Consider the following 24,826-nt stretch of genomic DNA (forward strand, 5'->3'; position numbering starts at 1 on the left):
GTGGATACATTGGACAAAGGCATGATTCACATCCCGGGTAGGACGGAGCGGGAGGGTGTGAGATTTCATCAAGCTACTCAGAACAGCACGCAATTTAAAACTTATGAATTGTTTATTTCTGGAATTTTCCATATAACATTTTCAAACCAAGGTTGACCACGGTAGCTGAAATCGTGGAAAGCGAAATCGCAGGTAAGGAGGGACTACTGTATAATGAATTTTGCTGCAAAATATATCGGGCACAATTTACTTTTCTTTTATATCAATTACTGTATTGTTCTCTTTTATAGAGATGCTCTCAGCGCTAGCAAAGCTGTTTGTCCCTACATCTAATGGCCTAGGCTGCCATTTATTTTGAGTTCTATGTCAGCCCCGCTGCCTGCCCTTTGTCAAATACTTTTCCATCTCCTTCCTGGAGATCAGACTGTCTGTTGTTTCTTCTTGTTGCTGTCACAGGGCTTACCCTGAGCAGTCAGGCCACTTCCTTTTCTAAATTGCTGCTTCCAACACCTGATGTTTAAATTGTTAGAGTGAGTCTAAAATTAAGAGGAAGTGGTCTCTGAAGGAAGGCCTGAAGACCTCTTCCGTAGGGAAAGTATAGTGTATAAGCGCTCAGTATGAGGCCCTGATGAGACTTTCTTGGACCTGGAGGACTCTTGTGTTCTCTCCTAGGAAAGCTGAGTTCGCACGTCCAGGGTAGGTTGCTCTTTTAGTGCAATATGAGGAAGGAACCAGGAGCAACTAACTTCTCCTCTTCGGTGTAGGATCCCCAGCTTTATCCAATAATTCTTATATCCTATGAGCTTCTTCTCTCCACCCTCTTTTACCCTCTCATAATATACAAGACTTATACATAGAATTTTTCCAAGCAATGCTTTGAAACAGGCAGCAATTTGCAAATTTAATTTGGAGAGCCAGTGTTGTGGAGTTTGTGCAATCAAGGGTTCTCTCCTTAATATTTGATCTGCCAAATTAAATTTTAAAATGCCCAATTCACCATCATAACCCACTTGCCAAGGGTAATTAGCATATAGCCAAGTCTTCCTCAGGTCCCGGGAAGGGCCCAGCCCCTTGCTGTGCCAAGTCAGAAGAACAGGCCCTGTGCTGTGCATGGTGCAGGAGCACATGGAGTCTTAGTCATTCATTTCCCAGGGTCCCATGTGGATCCTGATGACTGGAGTTTGGGGAGAACAGTGGGAAAATCAATTAGCTACTGACTGTGTAAGGCAATTTTTGCTCCCTCAAATCATTCTTTTAGATACATTCTCATTTTGAACACATTGTAAAGGATTTTATAATATTTTGAATCCTTCCGATTTATTTGCATTCAGGAGTCCAGGCTTTTAGTGGGCTCTAGAGAATATCCAGCCTGGCAGTGAAACTCAGCGGTGAGGAGTGAGTGATTTAGACTCTAGATATCCCGGAAAAACTGGAAAATGTTGTGAATCATTCAACTGTGTTGAAGTATCTGGTGTGTACGAAAGACAAATTCAAGGGTATCTTTCTAATTTCAGCAAGAAATAAAAGCCACGGAAAGGGAAACCTTGGTTTTTATTCCAGATTATGTACTATCTGAGTGCCAAGGACACGTTCCTTACCTCACATGGGTAAAGTGAGGTGACCAACTAGATAAGCTTTAGGATTCCTTTCAGTGCTATCATTCTTTAGTTTCACATCTAGAGTCGACTCTTAATCATCTTTGAGTCAATGGGAGAAGCCCTGTAGAAAATACTGCAAATCAGTGCTTCTCAGCAAAAGCCTTCTGGGGGAATTTTACAAATCTGTGAGTGGGGGTGTCTGTGGTTCTCATGATGATTGTGGGCACTCATGGCATTAAATGGGGAGGAACCTGGGCTGTTAGACATTCTGAAATATGTAGGACCATCCCACAGAATGAGGCATTGTCCTGTGTCTTACATGACTTCTGAAAGTCCCAATGGACATTCGTGTAAGTAAAAACCTGTTTATAATTTCTGAGCCTGGCTCCATCTCCTTTTTACATATTAACACAAAACATTTTTTAATGCGTAGGTTTATATACTTTGAGTTTTCCAGGACTACAACGACTGGATAAATTGACGGACAGTTGTAATTTGTTTTGTTTGGAATTTACCAAGAGTTAGTCATCATTTTGGAAAACCACATCCACAGTAACATCCCTCATGGTTTTTGAGCACCAAAGAGCACACTTATGTGAGTGTGCATTTGCAGCAGTTGTGCTCACAGTGGTTTCACAAATGACAGATAACATCTGACAACTTCATTACGTCTCCTACTGTACTTATGCCCCAGCGTTCACACATTGAAATAAATATTGCTTTTTTTTCTAGAAATTACTTTTCCTTCATTGTTTTCATACTAAGGGAATATTGATTTTTTAAAAAATTCTTTGTGTAGGAAGGTAACGTTATCTCTAGTTTGCATTTCAGAATAGCAAAGGAAGGACTGTGACGTATTTATTACCCACAGTTGATTTGGTGTACTAGTGTGGAGAATCACTATTCTAAATGAGAGAGAAATTTAGTCTTTACTCATTTTAGTAATGCATTAAAAAAAATTCTTGCCCCAGAGTTACCTTCCTAATCATATTTGCCTTATGCTATTATCAAAGTGATTTTGCATTCCTTGGCTCCCCGTCAAGTGATTGCAGAGGAGAGGCATATTGATTCCAAAAGTATAACCATGTAGCTGGAGAAAATCAATATCGAGTACAATGTCGAGGTCCAGATAGCCATCGATGAGTGACTGCGTGCTGCAAACCACAGGATGGAAGTTTTCCTATTAGAATTGCTCAGACACGGCCAGTCTAGGTCCCTGAGAAATACGGAGGAGTCATTTCAGCAGGACGAGAGGGAATAGGAATGATTTCTCACAGTCTGCAACTTTGATATCCTTTTCAATGATCCACCCTTTAAGTCTACTGTAAACATACCCTGTTTTTATTTTGTCATATCCCTAGTGTTTGTTTTATTTCTATAAGCAGAACTATTTTTGGTTAAATTGACAAGCTGCCAGCCTAAAAAGCAGTCAAACTTAGAACTTATGCATTGAAAAGAGTGTTGGGAGAAGATACCAGATTACATATTTGAAATATTCTCTATCAATCCTTGCTTGTCCCCAAACAATGTATGATTTGGGGTTTGGAAAAATTTGGTCCCTTTCAATGTGAATTTCTTTTCAACTCAGAGGGTCTGTGGTTCTATCATATATAGGCATAAGAGGCCAGCAGAGAGCCTGCATACAATGTTGACCTTTCCAAACCGTGCCTAAGAGAGCACTGTCCAATAGTAGAGATACTGACTACGTGTCCCTCCTCCTCCAATTTCATCCATCGCTCACAGCCTGTCCTGGCTCTCTATTACCCTCTCAGAACCAGGAGGCAAACATTCTCCCTCCTAAGAGGGTGTAAAGGAGAAAGACCCAGCTGGGAATAGGGGAAAGGTAGAGAAGGGTTTCTCCACTCAAGTAGTATATTTCCCTCCACATTCCACCAAAGAAAGCCATTAGATAAATAAGTACTTTTTGAAAGTGTACTTTCACCTGGAAGGATTAAATGTAGGGGTTACTTGCACTTGAATGCCAATTGCTCTACTCAGATAAAGAGGAGTTTTCCCATTAACTTATAGTTTAACTTATTGACTAATTCCCTAACCTACTTATCAACTAACTTACCAATTTCCTAAATAACTTCTGACTTCCTAATTTCCTTCCTTTATGTGACACACGTTGTTAAGTGCCTACTAAATCAGGCACTGGAGTAAATACCGGAGACGTAAAGGGTAATAAGGCAGATCTCCTGAGCTTGAAGCAACTATATTCCAATCAGGAAAGAGTTTAATAAACCGACGATGCCACACGGCCAGCATTTAATAAGATAGAGTGTTTATGAGTGCTCTGGGAGCCTGCTGGGATGAGCGTGGTTCTTAAGGAGCATGATTCTTTGGTTGCTGGGTAAGTGGGGATGAACGGGGGAGGCTTTTGAGCTGCATCTTGAAGGGTGAACTGGGCTTTGCCAGGCAGAAAAAAATAGGAAAGGGTGGTCTTAGGTAGATGAAAGGGCAGAGCTGGAACGACACATTGGGGCTACATTGGGGACTGAGGAGGAGGAGTCTGCAGAGGTGAACTGGGCTCAAGTGATTGTGGGAGTGGGAATTTTGTAATAGATTGGGGGATCTAGCTGAAGGGGATTGTACAGTTCACCCACTTCTATGGTTTCAAAACTTTGTCTTGGTTGTAAAAGCTTCTTTGTATGCAAAGTCTTATTTGAGAGCTGAACACATAAATAAGTAAAAGCACAGTGGCTCTGTTTGAGTCAGGGTTGGGCGAGCCGAAGCTGGTCTTCCCAGGATCTCCTCCATCCCACATCTCCCCAAGGCCGCTGACCCTCCTCTGTGGACTCACAGGGCTGTACTGAGATGGTGTGGGATGGGTGTCAACTGCTCATCGGGCTTGTTCTCTTACTTGATAGGTGATGCAACTGAGCCCCAGACCTGATGTTGCATATTCAATTAATGACAGACATCCAGTTCTAGGAGCTTTCTAATTCATTCATTCTTATCTAACACATTTATAAGGTACCATTTCTATGCCTCTATGTTAAATTTTATGGATCTAAAGGTAAATAGAAGAAAACAGTTCCTTTTTTTGTGGGTCTTATTGTCTAGTAGAGAAGATAGATCAGAAAATCAACAATTATAATAAAAGTTAAAATTAGTTGCAGGGGGTGGGGGAAAGTGCATGAACTGCTTTAAAGAACTGCAAAATTGAGATCTGAAGGAAGGAGAAGATAAGAGGAGTGGAGAGAAGTGTCTAAGAAAACAGCTTGCCAACTCTGTAGTTTCATCCAGGCCTCTGGATCAGTAACATCTCGAGTGTTGCTCAGAGGGTCACTCTCAGAGGGTCTTGCTTGGGCGATGGGCCCCAAGTTACAGGCATGAGTCCTGATTAGTTGTTTGGAACATCTTGTCTCTATAACACTTCACAGGGGAGGTAGGAAGGTTGGGGTGGGCTGATCTGGCAAATGGATGAGGTCATCGATTCCTCCTCCATGAAGTCAGTTCCTCCCCAGTGCCAATTATCTGCCATCTCCCAGACGCAGATGAAATCCGTTGGACTACACCAGTGCGGCTCACCACTTAGGCCCAAACATGTCTTTAAGAAAGTCCTCACCAAATATAGCATTTTGCTGAGATGGTTGTTACCCATTTCTTTCTCATTTTCTTAAAACATCTTTGTTCCATTTATAAATTCACAGCAAGGCTAAGACATGTTGTATATATTGCCGTGGTTGCTAGTACTGCTTACATGTAGATTGAGAGTCTGGTATAAAGAGAAATCGCAGGACCTCAGAGAGAAGCAGAGTGTGAACTCTCTCGGAAATGTTTGCTTTCTGTGACAGTGAATTCCAGATAGGGGGTAATGAAGTATTCCCATCACTGCTGTCCCCCTTGTGAAGCAGGTTGCTGGATTCTGAGAAACATCTATTCGGCCCCCTGTTGCATACAGTGGGACCCTGTGATCCTGCACTGATGTCCTCCTCCCAATGCTTTTGATTAGCCAAGAAAATTGTGGGTTCCTTTTTCAGGGAGTAATCCGTCAGGCTCTCTCTCCCTGCCACCTCACTGCTACTGTCTCTTCTACCTGAGCGACCTTGGTCACTCCATCACCCGTCAGTGAAGCCCAGGCAAGTTTTACAAATGCGTCTGGAAGAAAAGCAATTTGTCTGGGAACGCCTATGTTTCTTTGTGTCTAAGAAGACACTTGTAATTTTTCTGTCAAAGCAGGCCCCAGGTGGACAGTAGGAGCTTGTGTTTAGAGGATGGACAGCATCTTCAATCAGGGGGCATGTGACACCATTAGTTACTGAACCTGACATGGCTCCAATTAAAGTTGGGTAGGGAAGAGAGAACTCGAAAGTTCCCCAACTGCAGCACAATATATCAACATGTAAACAGGAAGGAAAGAAGCTGTCTTCGTAGTCAGAGAAGTGACCCCTGAAACAGGTCAAGGAAGTTTAATAATTTGCTGATTAAATGTGACCAGCCTATCTGTTTACTCTCTTCTCTGGTCTCCCTGTATGAAAATATTTTAGAGGTTATTGGAGGCCTGATGTCTCTTTCCATAACACGATCAATTCATGTGTAATATTGTCTGGTCATTCTATTGTTAATTATCATCATTAGTATACATTACTTTACTTTATTGCTTTATCAAATGATGATGACGATGGTAATAATAATAACAGTGCTCATGTAATTGCTTCCAACCAAAGAATCCACAGGGTTAGCTGTGCCCTGAGCCCATCTTCTGGCCCAGATTGGTCCCTCCTCCTTGCTGAGGTAGCAGGTAGTCTGGAACTTTCCTTTTCTCTGCTCATAACATTTTTATGTAGGTGACCTCAGGTTAACATCAAAGGCAGCCTTGGTGGGGGGTGAGGAGACAAAAGGGGAGGCAAAGGCATGTTTTTTTGGCATCTATCTGTGCTAGGCCCGTTGTATACGGTTCCTTGTCTGATGCTCAGGTAGGCTGTGAGGGGATGCTGAGACCTCTGTCAACAGCCCCTCTTTGCTTTAGGAGAGGCAGTGAGGTGTCATAGGAGCCACACAGCCTCTGGAGAGAGACCCAGAGAGTGGTTATGACAACTAAATGAGTTCATGCACACAGATCATGTTGCCCAGTGCCTGGCAGAGAGTAAGTGCTTAATAAATGGAAATAATGGAAATAAATGGAAATGGAAATGGTAAAATTATTACCAACTATGGCTTTGAGCAGGTCATCCAATTCACTGAGGCTCAGTTTCCCCATCTGGAAAAATGGTCATGGTGACACCTGCTGTGCAGGTTGTTATGGGTCTTCAAAGGAATACATGTCCAGTTTCTGGAATATAGTAAGTGCTTCTCCAGTGGGAGCCATGGCTATTATTACAGATGAGGGAAAGAAAGCTCAGAGAACTTTCCTTGGCAGTAGCCTCCAGAGTATTTATACAAGAGCTTTTGCCTTGGAGGTGAGATAAAAGAGGTTGGAAGCTAGTATGGTTTGCTGATGGTTTTAGAGACTCAGCATTGGCAGGGTCATCAGAAATCACCTAGAGCCAGCCCTGATGGCCTAGTGGTTAAAATTCAGTGCTCACCACTTCGGCAGCCCAGGTTCACTTCCGGGTCATGGAACCACACCACCTGTCTGTCAGTTGCCATGCTGTGGTGGTGGCTCACACAGAACTAGAAGGACTTACAATTAGGATATACAATCATGCACTGGGACATTGGGGAGGGAAAATAAAAAGAGAAATCATCTGCAGTCTAAACCAAGCCCTCAATGCACTTCTAAAACAGAAGCTAGAAAAGTTTCTTCCTAGGTTTTTAATCTTTAATCTAGAAACATCTGTTCTATTCTACAAGTTCAGTTAGAAATTGTGAGGTGAAGAGAAATTTCCTGTTTTCTTGCTCAATCTTTCTTTATGAAGCCTACAGCCTCTCGTCCAGATGACTCTGATAACTGGGCTGAAAAGGCTTTGTGCAGAAAGGAAGGGAGAGCAGGCGGTAAAATGACAACCAGGAGTTCCCTCTCACTCTCCAGGAGCTCCTCTCTCCATTGCAGCTCATCACTCTCCAGGAGCAGGCAGTGCCCCCATTTCTAAAGCAGATGAAAGTGGCACCAACAAAGATAACAGACCTGAGAAGCTTCTGTGAGGGGACCAGGGCACCATACTCTTGTCATGAGAATTTAGTGGACAGGGTTAAAGGTCAGTGCTAAGAAAACACACTCAGGCCCTTGCCTGGTCGCCTCAGCCCATGTGATGAGCAGGTGGGACCAGGTTCCACAGGGACGGGCTGCATTCTCAGCAGATGCCCAGGAGGGTGAGACATGGTGAATCTCTCATGGGCCTGGATCAGCTTTCTGAGGAGGACCTTCCCAGAGACATGAGAAACTTCCCATAGAAGGGGTGCCATCTTGACGTTTTTCCAAACTGGGCCAACGTGTAGGGAGGGCAGAGCAGGGCGAGAGTCTTGGCATTTAGGAGACTGTTCAAGGGAATCTTTTGGGCATGGGGATTGGTTACAGTGCCTACTTCTAGTTCTTTGTCCTGTGAGACATATGCCTACCACTTTCACCTCCCGCCTTCTCCTTCCCCCTTTCTACCTCTGGCTCTCAAATTCTAGAATAATTTGGCCTTCTATAGGGCAGAAGTATGAAATTTGCATTTTAAGGAGTGAGTGTTGCCACCTACTTGTCTATGAGGATGGAACAGTGATGTACGCTTGGTAAACAGTACTATGCACAGTACCTTCTGTGCATAGCCGACAAGGATCTGGGGGTTACTATTCTTCCTAAGATTCTCACCTAGATGGTCTTCATGGGTTGTTTCCATCTGGGCAGCCCCTACTGAATGCAATAACAATGGTAAGATTTTAGCCGACTTTTCTACAAGACAACTCCTGCGAATGGAACAGTGAATCCCTTGGATCTGTTGGTGGCTTCTTGAAAGAGGCATTCCCAGCAAGGAAAACATGGAGTGCTCTTGGCTGTAGTATCAAGTGCTCTCATAATTAAAATATTTTAGAAATATTTGCAAAGGAGCAAACATTTGCATTTATGTTTCACATATAGGAGAAATTTGTTACACTGGTTATTTTCTTTAAAAAGTCTAAGAAATTATAAGCTGGAGTATTTATAAATAAAATCTCAAGATAAATAAATATAGCCAAGGGCTATTACTGAATTTATTCCAAAATAGGAAATTCTTGAAGAGTTGATAGGATATAAAAGTATGTTTATTTATGTATATGTATACGTAAATGTATGTATGTTTTCAACTACTTTGCAAGGGACTTTCTGGGGCCAGATTCATGAAAATGGCCAGTGGTGATGTATAGTATGAAATGTTTGTAATGTTTGTTAGCAAATCATTGCTGTGTACACACATACAGCCACCCACGGGCACTCCATAAACAACAGCACAGATTGTGTCCGGGATGAGTGCAATGCACTTCTTAGGTCATTAAATCAAAGATTCATCCTATTGCTTGCTGTCCCTCTTCTCCGTGTCAACTCCACCCTTTGTATTGTGATGTTTGCCTATACCACACCCCAGAAATTGCCATCTCTAGTCCATAGGCTGTCAGCTGTAATGGCCTTTTTTCTCTGCAGCTTGTGGCATCAGTGCTTACACCTTTGTTTCCTTGTGTAAGAGTCTGTATTTCCTTCAGGTTTACTACTCCTCTGCTCATTTTTCTCTTTCTCTGTTGTTGCTTCTTATTTCTCTGTCTCCATCTGTCTGCAGTCATTTAACAAATTTCTGCCCTTAGCTCTTGTCTCTCCTTACACCCTTTGCTTTGGTGATCTCACCCTCTCACCAGGGCCAGTGGAGTTCGCCAGGGGCTCTCTGATTCCCTCAGATGGCCACAGCCCGTTTGCACCAGCCTCTGTGACGTAGCAATGTGAGGAGGGGCACTGAATGTTCAGAGCAGATGGCTGGGCTTGTGCAAAGCTCCTGAGCTGCTGTAGTCAACGAGTTCGACTCTATGCACAAAGTCTGCCTTGTGCCAGGCCTCTGAGGGCGAGGGCTGGTGCTCTTCACGAGTTTCCAACAGCACTCAAGTCTCAGGTAGTTGTCCCATGGCCATCATGCCCAACTCACCTCTAGCACCTACTTCAGTGCACAGAGTTGAGGCTGCTTAACTATCACTTGTTCAGAGAGAGTACTTCGTCAGGTACCCTGTTTAATTTCCTTATAGTGCTTATCACAATTTCTAACTATTATATGTATTGATTTACTTGTTTTCTAGGCACAGCCTATTTGTATATTTTGAAGCACAATGTTTTTGAAGGGGGCTGTCCCGGTGGAGATGAGAATTCCTTCTGGGCGAATACTTTCAGATCCAAAAATATGATCTTTGCACAAGGTTCATCTGGAGGAAAGATGAGTAAAAGAAAGGCCTACTGGGTCTTTTGCTAGGTATGCCCTGAGGGGCTTCAGAATCTGAAACATGGACTGCTTATTTTCATTAAGAACAAAACTTGCCTTGTTAGGTTGGAGACCTAGGGGTGATAATTATAAGAGCAAACCTTACTGAGCGCTTCACATCCACCATCTTAATCTTCACAAGATGGTTATGATGCAACGACTGTTATTATTTCCGTTTATAGATGATGAGTCTAAGATCAAGACAGGTTATCAAGACTTCCCAATCTTTTCCACTTGTAGAACCCACCTGGAAAATGACACTATTGTATGGATATGAGAAGGAGGTCGTCTGTAAAGGGGTGAGGCTGCTCGCAGGTGGAGGTGACTAGTCTGGGGCCTCTGCCACCTCCCCACTGCCCTGAGCATGGAGGGATCGATACCTTGGCACACCTGTAATTTTTGGCAATCTGGTTGGGACGCTCGGGGTTAAGTATCTTTCCCAAGTCACACAAGTAGTAAATGGCAGAACAGGGCTTGGAGTGAGGTAGATAAGTTCCAGGGATTAACTGCATCTGGGCCCAGAGGCTACATGGGGTTGGGATGTGAGTGTGGGGAGTTGAGATATTGGACCTCTCTTTATAAATCTTACCCTGCCTGGGTTCTTTCTTATCCTAACTCATATGGGCAACCTAACCCAAACTCTTCATTTTGCAGAGGAGGAAACTGAGTCGAGATGTGTGAATGACTTGCCTCAGGGTCCTGAGCTGCTGAGGGACAGAGCTGTCACTAGACCTCAAGTGTCCCCACTTCTGACCCAGGCCCTCTTGTCTCCTGCGGGGCTCCCAATCATTTCCCACGGGTCTGTGCTGTTTCTTTGCATTGATGTCAAGCCCTTTGTCTCAGAGTTCTTTCCTATGTTCTGCCGCATCTCTGCCATGCTGAGTCCAGAGCAGGTGGCCAGTCCCTCCCGCAGTCACACTGGCTGCTCTCACTATGCACTGTCCACTCTACCAGGTGCTGTCAAAGGTGTAAAAGAAGTCCAGGTTCCCCTGGGTTCGCTGGAGGAAACTCATTTTCACAATCAGCAATTTGAGGAACTTGCAAATCTCTGTTAAAGTGCGCTCACCTTCTCTGAACTGGTAACTGACATCCTTCCTACAGGGCTGTCAGTCAGCCCTATACAGGAGAGCTCATGCACTTCACAACACCCTTGTCACTGCTGACAGGTGACAGAAAGGCGCTGAGCTTAGAAGTCATTTTCGTGACCTGGGTTACAGAAGTTTTGATCTCGAAAAGTGCTCTCTTAATCAATAGAATAGAGTGAGATACACGCTTTTCTGAAACCCCAATAGGAGTGAGGGTTTCCTTGATTCACTTGATTATTTTTAAAATTTTGAGGGATGTATCTGCATAAAGCAGATTGGGGTAACAGTATCCTAAGCCAGGCAGAATTGAATTTAGACTTGGCCTTTGTCACTGGCCACCTTATGGTCCTGGACAAGTAACCTATTCTCTGAGCCTCAGTGTTGTCATCTGCAAAATGATTATAATAATGGCAATTATTTTGTGGGATTTGTGGAGAAATTTATGTAAATGGTGTTCAGCCAGTGCCAGGCTCATCGTTAAGTCCTCAATAGTTTAACTGTTATGATTAGCCATAAAATGAGAACACTAATACTGCAGAGAGATAGAGAAGATGAAATGGGTTAACGTATGCACAATGCCTGGGGCACAGTATTTGCCTAATAATAATAAAAACAGTAATATAATAATGGCTTACATTTATGGAGTGCTTACTAAGTTGTGTCTTAGAGACTTTACAAACATCAGGAGCAGCTGCTGTCATCGTTAGGATTTTCACATATAGCTGCGCACTTTGACAATATTTTGGAGAGCTGATCTTCCAGAGGCTTGAAGACTGGCCTGCATTTGTCCATCTTTGCATTCCCTCCCTGCCCTCTCACTGTTTCTGCCTCTCCCACCCAAAGCGTGGTGAAAAGCAGTTCTCAGATATGTTTAGGAGGACAGAAGAATGCAAGTTTGTGAAATGAACGAGTGATCCTAGATCACGGAGAACGAACAGTGATGCAAAAGGACCCACCCTCCTGGTGTTCGCCTCTCAAGTCTGGCTTCAATTTGAGGAGAGGAAAATGGTTTGAAAAACAAAACAAGGGAACTCACCAGACTATCTAAATAGACTCTGAATCTTTAGAAATCTTCCTCAGTGTTGAAAATCCAACCCAAGATGAATGCTGGAATGGGGAGACTCTGAGCTTTTTGCAGGTCCTTACAACCAACCAAGGGAGGTGGTTGAGAGCCTTGCCTGTGGGAAAGGAATCTGTGCGACAGAGCTCTGCCCCCTTCACCACCTCCCCAGGCATTCAGTTACCGTGGGCTTACCTGATGATGGATCAGAAGATACTACAGAGCAAATGAGGATGGTAGGACATGTAAATGATGAGCCCTAGTGCTAAACCATAAACTAAGTGCCAAGAAAAGTGCTACTCTGTGTGATATCTCTTTACTGCTTTTTAGACCCTCTCTTCGATCGCAATTTATGGATCCACATCTAATGAGACAGATTGTTTGGCTTCAAAGATCTCAGAGGCAGCTTGCTGAAATGGAAGAGCGTGAGTTTTGGAGTCCTGTAGTCTTAGATTTGAGTCTGGCTCTGCCACTAAATATCTACCTGCCTCTCAGGAAGTTGATTTATGTCTGACCCTCTGGCTCCTCATCTGAGGGCAGAACTAAAGTCATCTCTCCCTCCACTGAGTTGGTGAGGACAGAAAGGAGGGGCTACATGAAACCACCACATGCAGTGTTATGCACACAAAGATTAGATGAATGCCCCTCGTGGTGTTCTGTGGGGGTCCTCTTTACTCGAGTTCCCTGTTTCTACTTTCACTTTCTGTCACCAGAAGTGTGTTGTAAATTCATCATTCTAATGACATTCTTTAGAAAACATATTCATTTATTATGTGAATTTTCTCAGCTAGCAAGAGCATTGATCCTTCTTATCCTCTCTCATCCACCCGTGCCCAAATCCTCTCCATCTTAAGCTTCCTCCCGGCCTCCACTGTCAGAGCCCCGGGCCTCATAGTCTCTTGCCTGTTCCGTACAATATGTGTGCAACCAGTTTCTCCACATCTATTCTCTCCCTACTGTGTTACTAAAATACAAATCTGGTCGTGTTGCTGAACTTCTCAATTCCTACAGAGGGATATCTAACCTTCCTGGCTTGGCCCCCAAACCCCTCCTCCAAGAACCCACTTTGTTTAGTGAATTATCTTGATGGACCTTATTGGTTGGGGGAATGACAGTCTTTGCAGAATGGCCAGGATGAACTTGTAGGGAGATAGAGAGATGAGTAGACTGCTTTGGATAAGATACGGACAAGAGCTTTACAGCTTGGCAGTGAGCAGGCTAGGGAGTAGAAGGTGAGGTGAAGGAGAAAGGCTGCCCATCAATGGGGCTGGAGGCTGGAGCCAAGAGGCAGAGAGGGTTGGTGGACGTTCTCTAAAGGCAGAGAGAACTGGAGTGTCCTCTATTCAATTGCAAGCTTGTTATCTGTTGGGATGGACTGCATTATATGTCCCAACTCTGGCCCAAACTTTCCATAAAGTCCACTAAACATACAACCTTGCCTTGTTGATAATTGGGGGAGAGAGAGATTGGGGTGGCATCTAGTTGGATGCTGTGGTAAAGAAAAGGGGCAACAGGAAGTGAAGTGCAGAGTAGAGATAGAGACTTCATGGAAGCAGAGACTCAGAGTTGTAAGAACTAGGAGAAAAGCAATCACTAGGTTTATTGAGGGGGAAGCTAGATTTTCCAACTGTACGTTACTGAGAATCAGGACCAATTTTACTTAAACATTTCAGAACAACTTGACCTCAGCAAACTGGAGGGCTTAGGGGTTAGGCGTCAATTACAGATGTGTCAGGGACAGCCAGTTTTTCTCTTCTTTCCCATCGACAGAACCTCTGTAATGCTGGGGTTGACAGTATACCCACAGAAGCCTCAGTTGCTGTGGCTAAGTGTCTAGCTTTTAGCCAATGTAAGTGGAAATTATAGGAAGGGCTTATGAGAAAGCTTCTTAAAAAGGGGACAGAAATGTGGGAAATGACCTGCCTCAACCTTTTGTTTTCCCTGCCTGCTGGAACTCAGATGTACTGACTGGAGCTCCAGCAGCCACCCTGGATCTTGAAGTCACCTTGAGGTTGGAAGCCAAGCATCTGGATGGTACAGCAGAAAGATCCAGGGGCCTGTGTCCTCATGACTGTGGAGCCACAATAGCAGCCTCCTTCCAGATTTCTTTTAAACAAGAGAAAAGTGAATTATCGCTCATTTTTAGTTTCATGTTGTACGCAATTGAACCTAATCCTAATCTGCTAGTAGAGTAGCAGAACAGCAAAGTGATTAAGAGGTGGGCTCTGGAGTCAGACTGCTTTCACTCTATTCCTTGCTCTGTCACCTCTTAAGCAGGAGCCTTTAAGCAAGTTACCAAACTTTCTGGAAGCCTCTGTTTTCTCATCTGTAACATGAGGATAATAACACCACTTATAACATAGGGTTGTTGTGGAGATTAAGTAAAACAATGTGCTAAGCACTTAGAACTCTTTTGGTACACAGTAAGTGTTCAATAAACGGCAGCTGCTGCTACTACTATTACTATTGTTACTACTATTATTGTCATAGTTACTTATCAGTTTTGGTGTTCATCTCCATCAATAAGCAATGGGTTCTTTAGGGTAGAGACAATTTCGTATTTGTTTTGGGTGCTGTGCCAGGACTGGTATATGGTAGGTACCCAATACATCTTTACTGAACCATATCTTTTTAGATTTTTGCCAACTATTTCTTATGAGTAGGTGATAAAAATTACTGGTATTGTGCACCAGACAGGGGACCGTGCATGTATGCTGTTTAATCCTTACCAAAACCACTTGAGATATGGGCTTGAAGAGTTATTATAGTTATTCAGACCTATATGCTGTTTGAGGTTCAATTTTCATAATATTAAAAGAGGATTGGAGGGGCCGGATCTGTGGCCGAGTGGTTAAGTTCTCGTGCTCCGCTGCAGCGGCCCAGGGCTCGGATCCTGGGCGCGGACATGGCACTGCTCGTCAGGCCACGTTGAGGGGGCGTCCCACATCCCACAACTAAAAGGACCTGCAACTAAGATATACAACTATGTACCAGGGGGGACTGGGGGAGATAAAGCAGGAAAAAAAAAAAAAGATTGGCAACAGTTGTTAGCCCAGGTGCCAGTCTTTAAATAAAAGAGAATTGGAAATAAACAAGAAAAGAAAGTCAAATCGGCCATCCTTTCCCTACTCAAGTTCATAGGAGTCTCTTGGGGCTTTGAATGACCAGATGTCACTGGCATGGTGGCTTTGATCTGTGTTTCATCCTAGGCCAGCTGAAGTACAGCACTTCTGCACGCCATCCTGCTTCCATCCCTTGGTCTCTTAACACAGCTGTAGGTGGGAACTAGGAAAAAAAATCAATTTCCCCATCTGGTTTATTTAATCTGGCATATACAAAAGAGTTTTTAGGTTTGGCATGGGCTTGGGGTCTGGTTGTGGCCTGCTGAGCTATGAAGAGTAGATGAGACCTTTTGGACAAAAGCTAAAGGTTACACACAAGCTGTTTCCTCTGATAAGTTTCCCTCCACCTGTGATAGCGCTGCAGGCAGCTACGGTGTTGGGGCAGGACTGGTAGGAGGAAGGAGGGAGGGAAGTTGATGTAACTTTGGCTCTTGTCAAATCATGGAGAAAGTAGCGCTCTCTCTGAGTTAGATTTGTCTCCTGTTATAAGCTGGTTTGTGTGGCATGGGGGATGATGCCACAAGGCCAAGAAAATCTCTTAAGAATCTGCTGGACGAAAAATGTCTATTTTAATGAATGTTTCCTCTTCCTGTAAGTTATGGCTGCAGCAAAGGTAGGTTCTGGTCCTATAACAGAGTATTTCTTAACCCTGGCTGCACATTCAAACCCCATGGAGAACTTTAAAAAAACACCAGTTGCTGGGCTCTGCCCCAGTCCAGTTGAATTAGAATGTCTGGGAGTGGAGCCTGGATATCAGTATTTTAAAAAGGAAATAAACAGAAATTAAAAGATGAGCCAAAAACTGGGAGAAAATATTTGCAAAAACACATATCTAATAAAAGACTTGTATCCAGAATACATAAAGAACCCTTAAAAGTTAATAGTAAGAAAAAGAGAAATCCAGTTAATAAGTGGGCAAGACATTTGAACAGACCCTTCACAAAAGAAGATTTAAGGATGGCAAATAAACATAAAAAAAGATGTTCAAGGTATTAGTAATTTGTGAGTTCTAATTAAAATCACATTGAAATATAACTATACACCTTTTAAAATGACAAACAAATAAACAGAACAATCACAACCACAAGAAACAACATCTGACAATTCTGACATCGGCAAGGAACAGAGCAACTGGAACTTTCACGTGTAGCTGGTGAGAATGAAAAATAGTACAGCCACTTTGAAAAACCTGTGGCAGTTTATTATAAAATTAAACATACCTTTACTATACAGACCAGCAATTCCACTCCTAGGTATTTACTCAAGAGAAATAACAACTTGTGAGCACATGAAAACCTATGCACAAATATTTACAATGGCTTTATTCATAATGGTCCCAGACTGGAAACAATTCAATTGTCCTTCAACTAGTAAATGGATAAACACAGTGTGGTATACCCATACAATGGGACACTCCTGAGCTATAAAACCGAACGACCCACTGACACACATGACATGAATGGATCTTAAATGCATCATACTAAGTGAAAGAAACCAAACTCAAAATGTTACTGAGTGATTCTGTTTATATGACATGCTGTAAAAGGCAAAAGCATAGGGATGGAAAAAATAGGTCAGTAGTTGCCAGGGCTTGTGGGTGGCAGGAGAGGAAAGTTACAAAGAGGTAACATGAAGGAATTATAAGGGTCGATGGAACCCTCCTCTATCTTGATTGTGGGGGAGGTCACACAATTGTGTGTGCCAGTCAAAACTCATAGAATCGTATATTTAAAAGAGTAAATTTTACCATATGTAATTATAACTCAATAAAGCTGATCCCCCACAATACATTATTCAGAATAAAAATTTCTTCAAATGATTTAAATTCATAGTCAGGGTTGGAAGATAATTTTGGCATAAGAAATTTGAATCTAGGTTCTGTTATTTAAACTTCAGTTTCCCAATACGTGAAATTGGAGATAATAAAACCTACCTTGAAGAGATACTATGAGTTTTAAATGTGATAATGTGTGGCAAGCACCTAATATAGGATTTGACACAAAATAATAGTAACCACCTATTTAATGCTATGTGCCAGGCATTGTACCAGGCACTTTATAGCCATCTCATTTAGTCTTCACAACTCTATGAAGTAGATATTATTATAACCATTTTCAAAGTGGAGAAACTGAGGCTCAGCGACATTGTGGAATTTGCTTGAGGTCTCACAGCTAGTCAGTGGTTGAGCCAGGTTTCAAGAATAAACTGAACATTACTGATTACTGTACCACTTCTGGAATGTTAGTTTCAAATATCCCACTCTTTGACTTCACTGGTATCCTCCTAGCTCACTTTCTTAATATTTTCGTTTCAATGATTTCCTGAACTCATTGAGATCACCAATCTCCATCTGTCCTGCCACCTCTCATGAAGCATCACTACCTTCATTTCTCACTTCCCTCCTCATCCAACCTAGATTGTGTGGTCCAGCTCTGTTTCCTCTTCCTTGGAAAATACCCCTAACCTCATTGCTTTTTTCTCTCTCTGTTTGGAAAAAGCTAAACCTAGTTCATCCCAAATTTTCCTTTGCTCCACTCTTGCAACCAAGCTGTGATGATTGCTGGAGATTAGTGCAGACTGTGGAGACTGGATTGACCTTCAAATTTATGACTGCAAATCTTAAATAAGCAGTCAATGTTGCCCAGTTTTATATGGCATCTATCAGCAAAGGTGTTAGCTGTGTTTATCCTATTCTAGCAATATAAAGGTGGACACATGACCTAAGAAAAGCCAACCAGAGTCTTTCCATGATATTTGATATGTGAATATCAGGTGAGGGTTTCTTGCTGTAAAGATGAAGAAATAACTTTCCTAAAGAAGAAGCCAATATACGAGGGAAGGAGGACAAAGAGTTGGAGAGAGAAAGTGTGAACAACATCGAGCTCTGGATCCAGCCATTGAGCCAATACATTCCTGATTGGTGGTGTTGGGTTATTGTGGCTTTAAATAGAAAGATTCCTGACTAATAGGGACTTCAGGGCAGGGGGAGTGAAGATAAAGACAGGGGATTGATTTGAGAACTATTTAGGAGGCAAAACTGATAAGACTTGTAATTGAATGTGAGAGGTGAGGCAGAAAAGATAACACTGAGTTTCTGCCTAGAATGGATGAAAGAGAGAGCAAGAATATAGAAAGAGGAACCAGGTTTGGAGGAAGACGATTAATTTGGAGTATGTTGAATTGAGGTATGTCTGGAACAGATGGAGATGTTTGGTAGGCAATGTGAAGCTTGGAGGAGATGTATGTGGCTGAGACATGATTATGGATATTGATATAAGCATAGTGATGTTGATGGCAGTTGAAACCGTGAAAGGATAGAATCAGCTTGGAGAGAGTGTAAAGTGGGAAACACCAACATTTATGGACCAAGTGGAGGAAAGGAAGCCCTGAAGACAGAGAAGCAAGGATCAGAGAGGTATGAAGAGAACAAGGACAATGTTGTCACATAGCAGTCAAGAGAATATAGAATGTCTCAAGAGAGATAGCATGACTTTGTCAAATGCAGCAGAGAGTTCCAGTAAGATAAGTACTGAAAAATATCTATAAGACTTGGCAAAAAGGGTGCCGTTGGTGACCTCATTAAGGTCAGTTTCATCACATAGTGGGGGAGATGCTAGAAAGCAGTGAGTTGAGAAATGACTTGGAGGTTAAGCGCCATCAATGAGCATTCTTGAGGAGTTTGAATAGGAAGAAGAAGAAAGAGATTGGAAGTTGCTAGAAGAGGATGAGGGCCTAGGAAGAATTACATCTTAGGATGGGAGAGACTTGACTAGAGGAAGAAGCTAATTGAGGAGAGGCTGAAGACACAGTTGGAGAGGAGGATTATTGAGAGTGGAAGGGGATAGGGTTAAGGGGTCAAGGGATCCCACTGACTTGAAAGCAAGGACACCTTACTCTCTGAAACTGGAGGAAAGGAAGCAAGTGTGGGTGAGGGTAGAGATACATGTTTGGTGGTAGAATATTTAAAGAGCTTGTGGCAGATATCTTCAAGGAATCAAGGTTCTGCTCTAAGTGGAGAGATGTGCATTGAGTGGGGCTTGAAGAGAGCAGTGAAAGTGTAGAAAAATCATTGAGAAGATTTGACAAAGGGTGAGTGAAAGGCTCGTGGGCCCAGCTGAGGGAGGCTGGAGCCCATAACTCTGTGGTGTGCTCCTCTGTGGGACTGTATGACCTTTCCCAAGAGCTCTTGTTCACTCAGGTGAAGGCTTGGGAAGGAAGAGATTCTGGGATGGATTTTTCTGGGTAGTTTCAGAGCCTGGATGGTGCACAAGGGAGTCAAGAGTGTTGGGGGAATTCTTGATAAGGTTTGGCAGCAAGTATAGTGGGAGTGAGGGAATGAGCCATGGTTCGAATGTAGGGTTTAAGTTTAAGGTTCTTGAGGCAAAGCAGTTCCAGGTAATGACAACACTAGAGTGTGGCCATGAGAATGGTGGCTGTTGTGGCACTGGTGGAGGTGAGGGCCATGGGCATAACAATGTCCAGTCATGGCCGGGCTAGGGTGGAGGATGGTTTTATCCACCTGGATGGGATTATGCCTGGGATGGTGGCAGAAGCTGGGCTGCAGAGGAAGACTGCGAGGGAGTGACTGGGAGACGAGGAGATCGTAGTGGGTAAGCATCGCGGGCTAGGGGGCATGAGCCTCAGGAAGGTGAATTTTAATGGATGCTTGCCACTGACAGGCGCTGTGCCAAGAGTTTGCACTTATTTTCACATTTCTTCTTCTAACAACACCTCAGTTAAGCACCATTATTATCCCCATTTTGCTGATGAGGGAAACAAAACTTTGAGAACTTTGAGAGGCTCAGGGACTTTCTGAAGCTCAGACAGTTGGGTGGAGATGGAGCTTTGACGTGACGGTGGAAGAACAGGAGTCTGAAGGGGCAGTGGGGAGGCCGACTCTCCTGACCTTGTAAGTGGGTGAGGAGTGTAGGGGTGGCAGCCTCCCCATATTGAGTATCAGGGCAATGGTGTCCTCAGTGTTGAGTTAGGTTTTAGTTAAGTCCAGAAGGAGAAAAGGAGCACGTATTTAAAAGTCTGAGGATAGAGGGGAGTTTGATTATTGTGATATGGAGAGGAAATACGGGGATAGTATGGGAGCAGAAAGAAGACAGTGGAGAGAGACTTTCCTTAGTTTGGTGACAAAGGATCACAGAGTGAGAGGCCAGGGTGAAGAAACCTGCTATAAATATCCTAACTTTGGGACAAGTTATTTGGTCCTGGCTCTGGCTAGGAGCTCCGGGAGATTCTGGCTGGCCTCGGTGGGGAGATGAGTCAGTCACAAACTGCAGAGAAGTGTTATGGATGCAGCCATATGGGGATAGTAGGGTCCCTGATTAGGGGAGAGGCAGGGTTGTCTTTTAGTGCCTAGTGCAGTGTGAAGGCACCAGTTACTGGGCAGAACCAGGGCCTTCAGTGGAGCTAAGAACAGACTCTCTGAAAACAAACTCTGGTTTGTAGCATTTGCCAATGTCTGTGGTGCAAATACTCCCACCATAGCCGGTTTCAAGTTTACAGCATGACCTCACTTGAATGCAAAGTTGGCAAGAGGTGTGTAGAATCTGGGCTCTCGGCAGCTGGTGCAGGAGGGCTCCAGCACAATGCTGGCTGGGCCAGTCTTAGGCCCTCCATCTGAGCAGCAGAAAAGTCTAGGTTGTGTAGCACCGAAAACACTGCGGCAGGGGGCAGGCTTTCAGAATGCGGCTGGGCCTTGTTCTGGTTCCTAAATGTAACAAAGCACTGAGAAGGATGAGAAGTGGGTGATCCATTTGGGGGAATCCTCATGGATTGGGGCCCTAGGCTATGATAGGGCGGGATCTAGAGGAGACTGTGCAGTCTGCAGTAACTGGGCAGGACTCTAAGCCCTGCCCTCTGCCCTCTCTGGGACTCCCTGGATGTATGTCTGCCTTTTGTCCCACCATGCTATTCTATTCTATGTAAACACTTTCAGATCTATGCATTTATGGTGAGCAAGAGTCTGGCAGCTTCTCCCAAATAATTTCTTTGCCAAATAAGCTGGGAAATGATTGCAGTCAGGTTAATAAAATTTCAAGCATCCATGGAATTCATCCATGTGAATTATTAGTTTTCATCTATAAGGAAAAAAATCCTCTATTCTGCATGAACCTTAATTATTAGGATATTCATGCATATTAGAGAATGATTTCAGGAAAAGGAGATGGTGAAACTAATAGGGAAGTAAGCCATGACAGGGGATAAATAAAATAAGTCTGAAATATTTTCCTCACCAAATTAAAAAGATGTCAAATATAAGCCAGTGCACTTTCTGGGTGCATGTTCCTAGTCTGTGCATCCTAGCTGGGTGAAGACGACAGTCTGGATGTACGATATTAATGTAGAACTTTTCTCGTGATGGTATGCGTTAGTACACAGAACTCCTGATATATCACAGAGCTCTCGATACGTGAGTGTTCCTACCTCTCCTGACAAATTTGAAGAGACCACAGCATTCACTGCCAGTTCACGAGTTGATCCACATCATGTGCCACCCCCAAACCCAGCAACTCCTCACACTTTTGTAGTATAACCACCAAGAAGCAGGAGGTTTCTTTATCCTTCTTTTTCAAGTTGTCCATTGACCTAGTCCTGGCATTCTGGGAAGATATCATGGATCACGACTCAAGAGAAGAGGGAAGAGGAAAAGGAAATAGGAGAGTGATTTCACAAATTATCAACATGTAATACCTCGTTAAAAAAAAAAACCAAGGAGTTTCATGGTTTCTTTCTCAAAGGGAGAGAAGGGGCGAGTTGAGCTACCTCCGTAGAATACCCGTCTGTCGAAGTGCTTATGGTGATGGTGTTTCGTGATTCTCACAGTGGCTTTATATTTCCTAGCTTGGATTCCCCCTGTTTGGGGGCCACTTTGAGGCTCATCAAATCCCAATCATATCAGATTTAGTAACCTGTCATTTTGCTATTCTGCCAACCTTTATTTATTTATAAATAATATCCTAGTTACATCCACCCTCCCAAAGGGATTGACTTATTGCCAATGAAAGAGGGAGTTATAACAAAAATAGAGCCATTAGGACATGACAGGGAATGAGAAATTGGCAGATGGCTGGGCATCAGAATAATTATTTATGTTGAAAAACCAAAGAAAAGGGAAGCTACCACAATTGAGCCAAAACCTATCCTTGAACTCCCTGGCAGTCAAGACAAAAAAGGAGCATGGTGTCCACCTCTCTACTACACTCACCACTAAAATCTCACCACTAAATACTCTAGCAGAGTAGGGTGAACGGTAGCAGGCTGGCAAACACACTTTCCGTGGGCCTTCCTCTGCACCAAGACACTTACCTGATAATATGGATGCAACGGCTGCAATGATGAAGGACACAATGACGCCAGGTCCTGCCATTTCCTTGGCCACCAGGCCAGAGACCACATACATCCCGGTGCCCACGCAACTGCCAACGCCAAGTGAGATGAGGTCGACGGTGGTGAGCACCTGGGCTAACTTGGTGCCATGTGGTGTGGTGGCCCCAGTTCCCTCCAGCATGGATTCCACTGGTTTGGTACGCAGGATCCTGGAGTGCATGGCGTACCAGGCAGCCCCCCACTGCACCCGCCGGGGGTCCAGGGAGGCGAGGAAGCCACTCATCCTGAGTGATAGGGGTGGTGGTGAAGGTCAACTGATAGAAGACGGCTATGGAAGCCTTAGTGGATGCTTCTGGAACTCATCTGGTGAACAGAGATCTCCCTTTTAGCAAAGGTCCAAAGGGACCCAAAGCAGCCTTCTCCTGGGCATGAACGTCTGTAGGAAAAACACAAGCAAGGAGAAGATGAAACCAAGTGGAAAGCAAACCATCATTTGGAGGCATGGTTGGAGGTCCTTGAACTAGTTTATCCTGTGTACTCATATGGGGGAGAGTTGCATTTCCCCCTTTGTGTCCCCTCTAGTCTTAAATGACAACCTGCAGTTTGCACTATGTTGCATAGTCATTCCGAAGAGGATGGTCTGAGTCAGGGCTCTGCCACACTGCTCTGGGAACTTGAGTAAGTTACCTCACTTCTCTGTGCTTCAGTTTCAACTGTATAACAGGAATAATAAAGCCTCCTGCCTAGTGTTGATGAGAAGATTCAATTAATGTATGTCTAAAAAGAGCTTAAGACAACGTCTGGCACACAGAAAATGCTCATCTGTCCAAACTCTAAGTACTTCTCAGCTGGATCTGCCAAGACTTGGTCTGTGATTCTTGGGCATATTCTTTGGGGACACAGTAACCTCATTTTTTACATAAGGATATAAAATTAGATCTATGACTCTCAAGAGGGACAGTGCCACCCCATGGGGTTCTTTTAGAACTTTGCTCTCAATGAAATGTAAAATGTTTTGAGCATTTTTCGCTCTCCAAGATTGGAGAAGGAAGAGTGCTCCTGGTATTTGGTGGGTGGGCCCCAGAGATGCTAAATCTATGGGATGGTGCCATGCAATTTTCAAATGTCTCATCAGACATTCTTGTAGATGAAAATTCTGGTTATGATGATCTGAACCTAAAACCTAACTCTACTTGACATAAAAACTCATGGGGTATTTTTAGATGGTTTTAATATATGAGTACATTGAATTTTCGAGGAATGCAATTATAGAATAAATTGAAGGGGAAGATTGTAACTTCTTTAGTTTGGAACTTAAGAGGAGTTCTTCACCATTTCAGAAAACCAAGGTCCCCATGGCAATGCCACCCACGGTACTGCATCTCCAACCAGCGCACCTGCAACAGCCTGCCATTTGGAACAGGCCCATTTGCAGTGATTCTGCATATAGCACAAGCATCTGACAACTTCATCTGGACGTGCCTGAATGTTTACATACTGAAATATGTTATATACAGGTAGGTTATCCATGAATTTCGCTTCAGAATATTAAAGGGGGGGGTGTGACAAAACACATTACAAAAAAGAGGTGTTGGATCAGATAGAGTTGAGAACTATTGTATTAGATGATTTCTAAAGTTTTGTTAAGTTAGAAAATGCAAAGATTATATGAAACTGCTTTCTTTGGAAGCCAGAAGCTTTACAAAATTCTATAAAGAATGTTTAAAGTACAGCTGAACATTGATTTCATGTACTGTGCTGATAAGCCTAGGACATTTACATTTATATAAGTACCAGCCTGTGTAATTTACCAGTATTATTAATTAATACAACTTAACACTTAATGTAACATTTGTATGCTTCTAAAGCCTTTGCAAACACTATCTAATTAGAAGAATCAGGTGAAATGTGGCAGTTTGGTTCACAGGGGTTGGTGACAGCCCTACTGGTTTAATTTCCTTCTAGATTTGACAGTGTTTATTCATACTGTGTTTTAATTCTTGACAACACCTTAAATATCACTGCTGTGTACACCAGAATCATTTAAAAGCCTAGACTGTCAGCATTCTTTTTTCTTTAAAGATTTCTAGATTTGTGAGAAAATGCGTCACATGTATACCAGGAAGGCTGTAAGAACATTGCTTTGCTTGAACTTTTGAGCTCTTGTGGGGAAACTGATGTATATCCCTATTTAATTTCAACTCAGTCACCAGGTATTGAGCATCTGTTGTGTGCCAGGCACAGTGTTAGGTCTGGG

At 43.3% G+C, this 24,826-nt stretch overlaps 1 protein-coding gene across 1 annotated transcript in view; it reads right to left on the reverse strand.

Moving 5' to 3' along the window:
• Nucleotides 1-24,826, reverse strand: part of SLC7A14 (solute carrier family 7 member 14) — a 116,871-nt gene that overhangs the window by 39,717 nt on the left and 52,328 nt on the right. Inside the window, exon 2 of the mRNA XM_001492326.6 lies at nucleotides 22,549-23,005. Within this exon, the coding sequence (XP_001492376.1) occupies nucleotides 22,549-22,852 (304 nt within the window). The 5' untranslated portion in view covers nucleotides 22,853-23,005. The remainder of the gene's footprint in view (nucleotides 1-22,548; nucleotides 23,006-24,826) is intronic.

The sequence above is a fragment of the Equus caballus genome, chromosome 19 (assembly GCF_041296265.1).
Source record: "Equus caballus isolate H_3958 breed thoroughbred chromosome 19, TB-T2T, whole genome shotgun sequence".
NCBI lineage: Eukaryota > Metazoa > Chordata > Mammalia > Perissodactyla > Equidae > Equus > Equus caballus.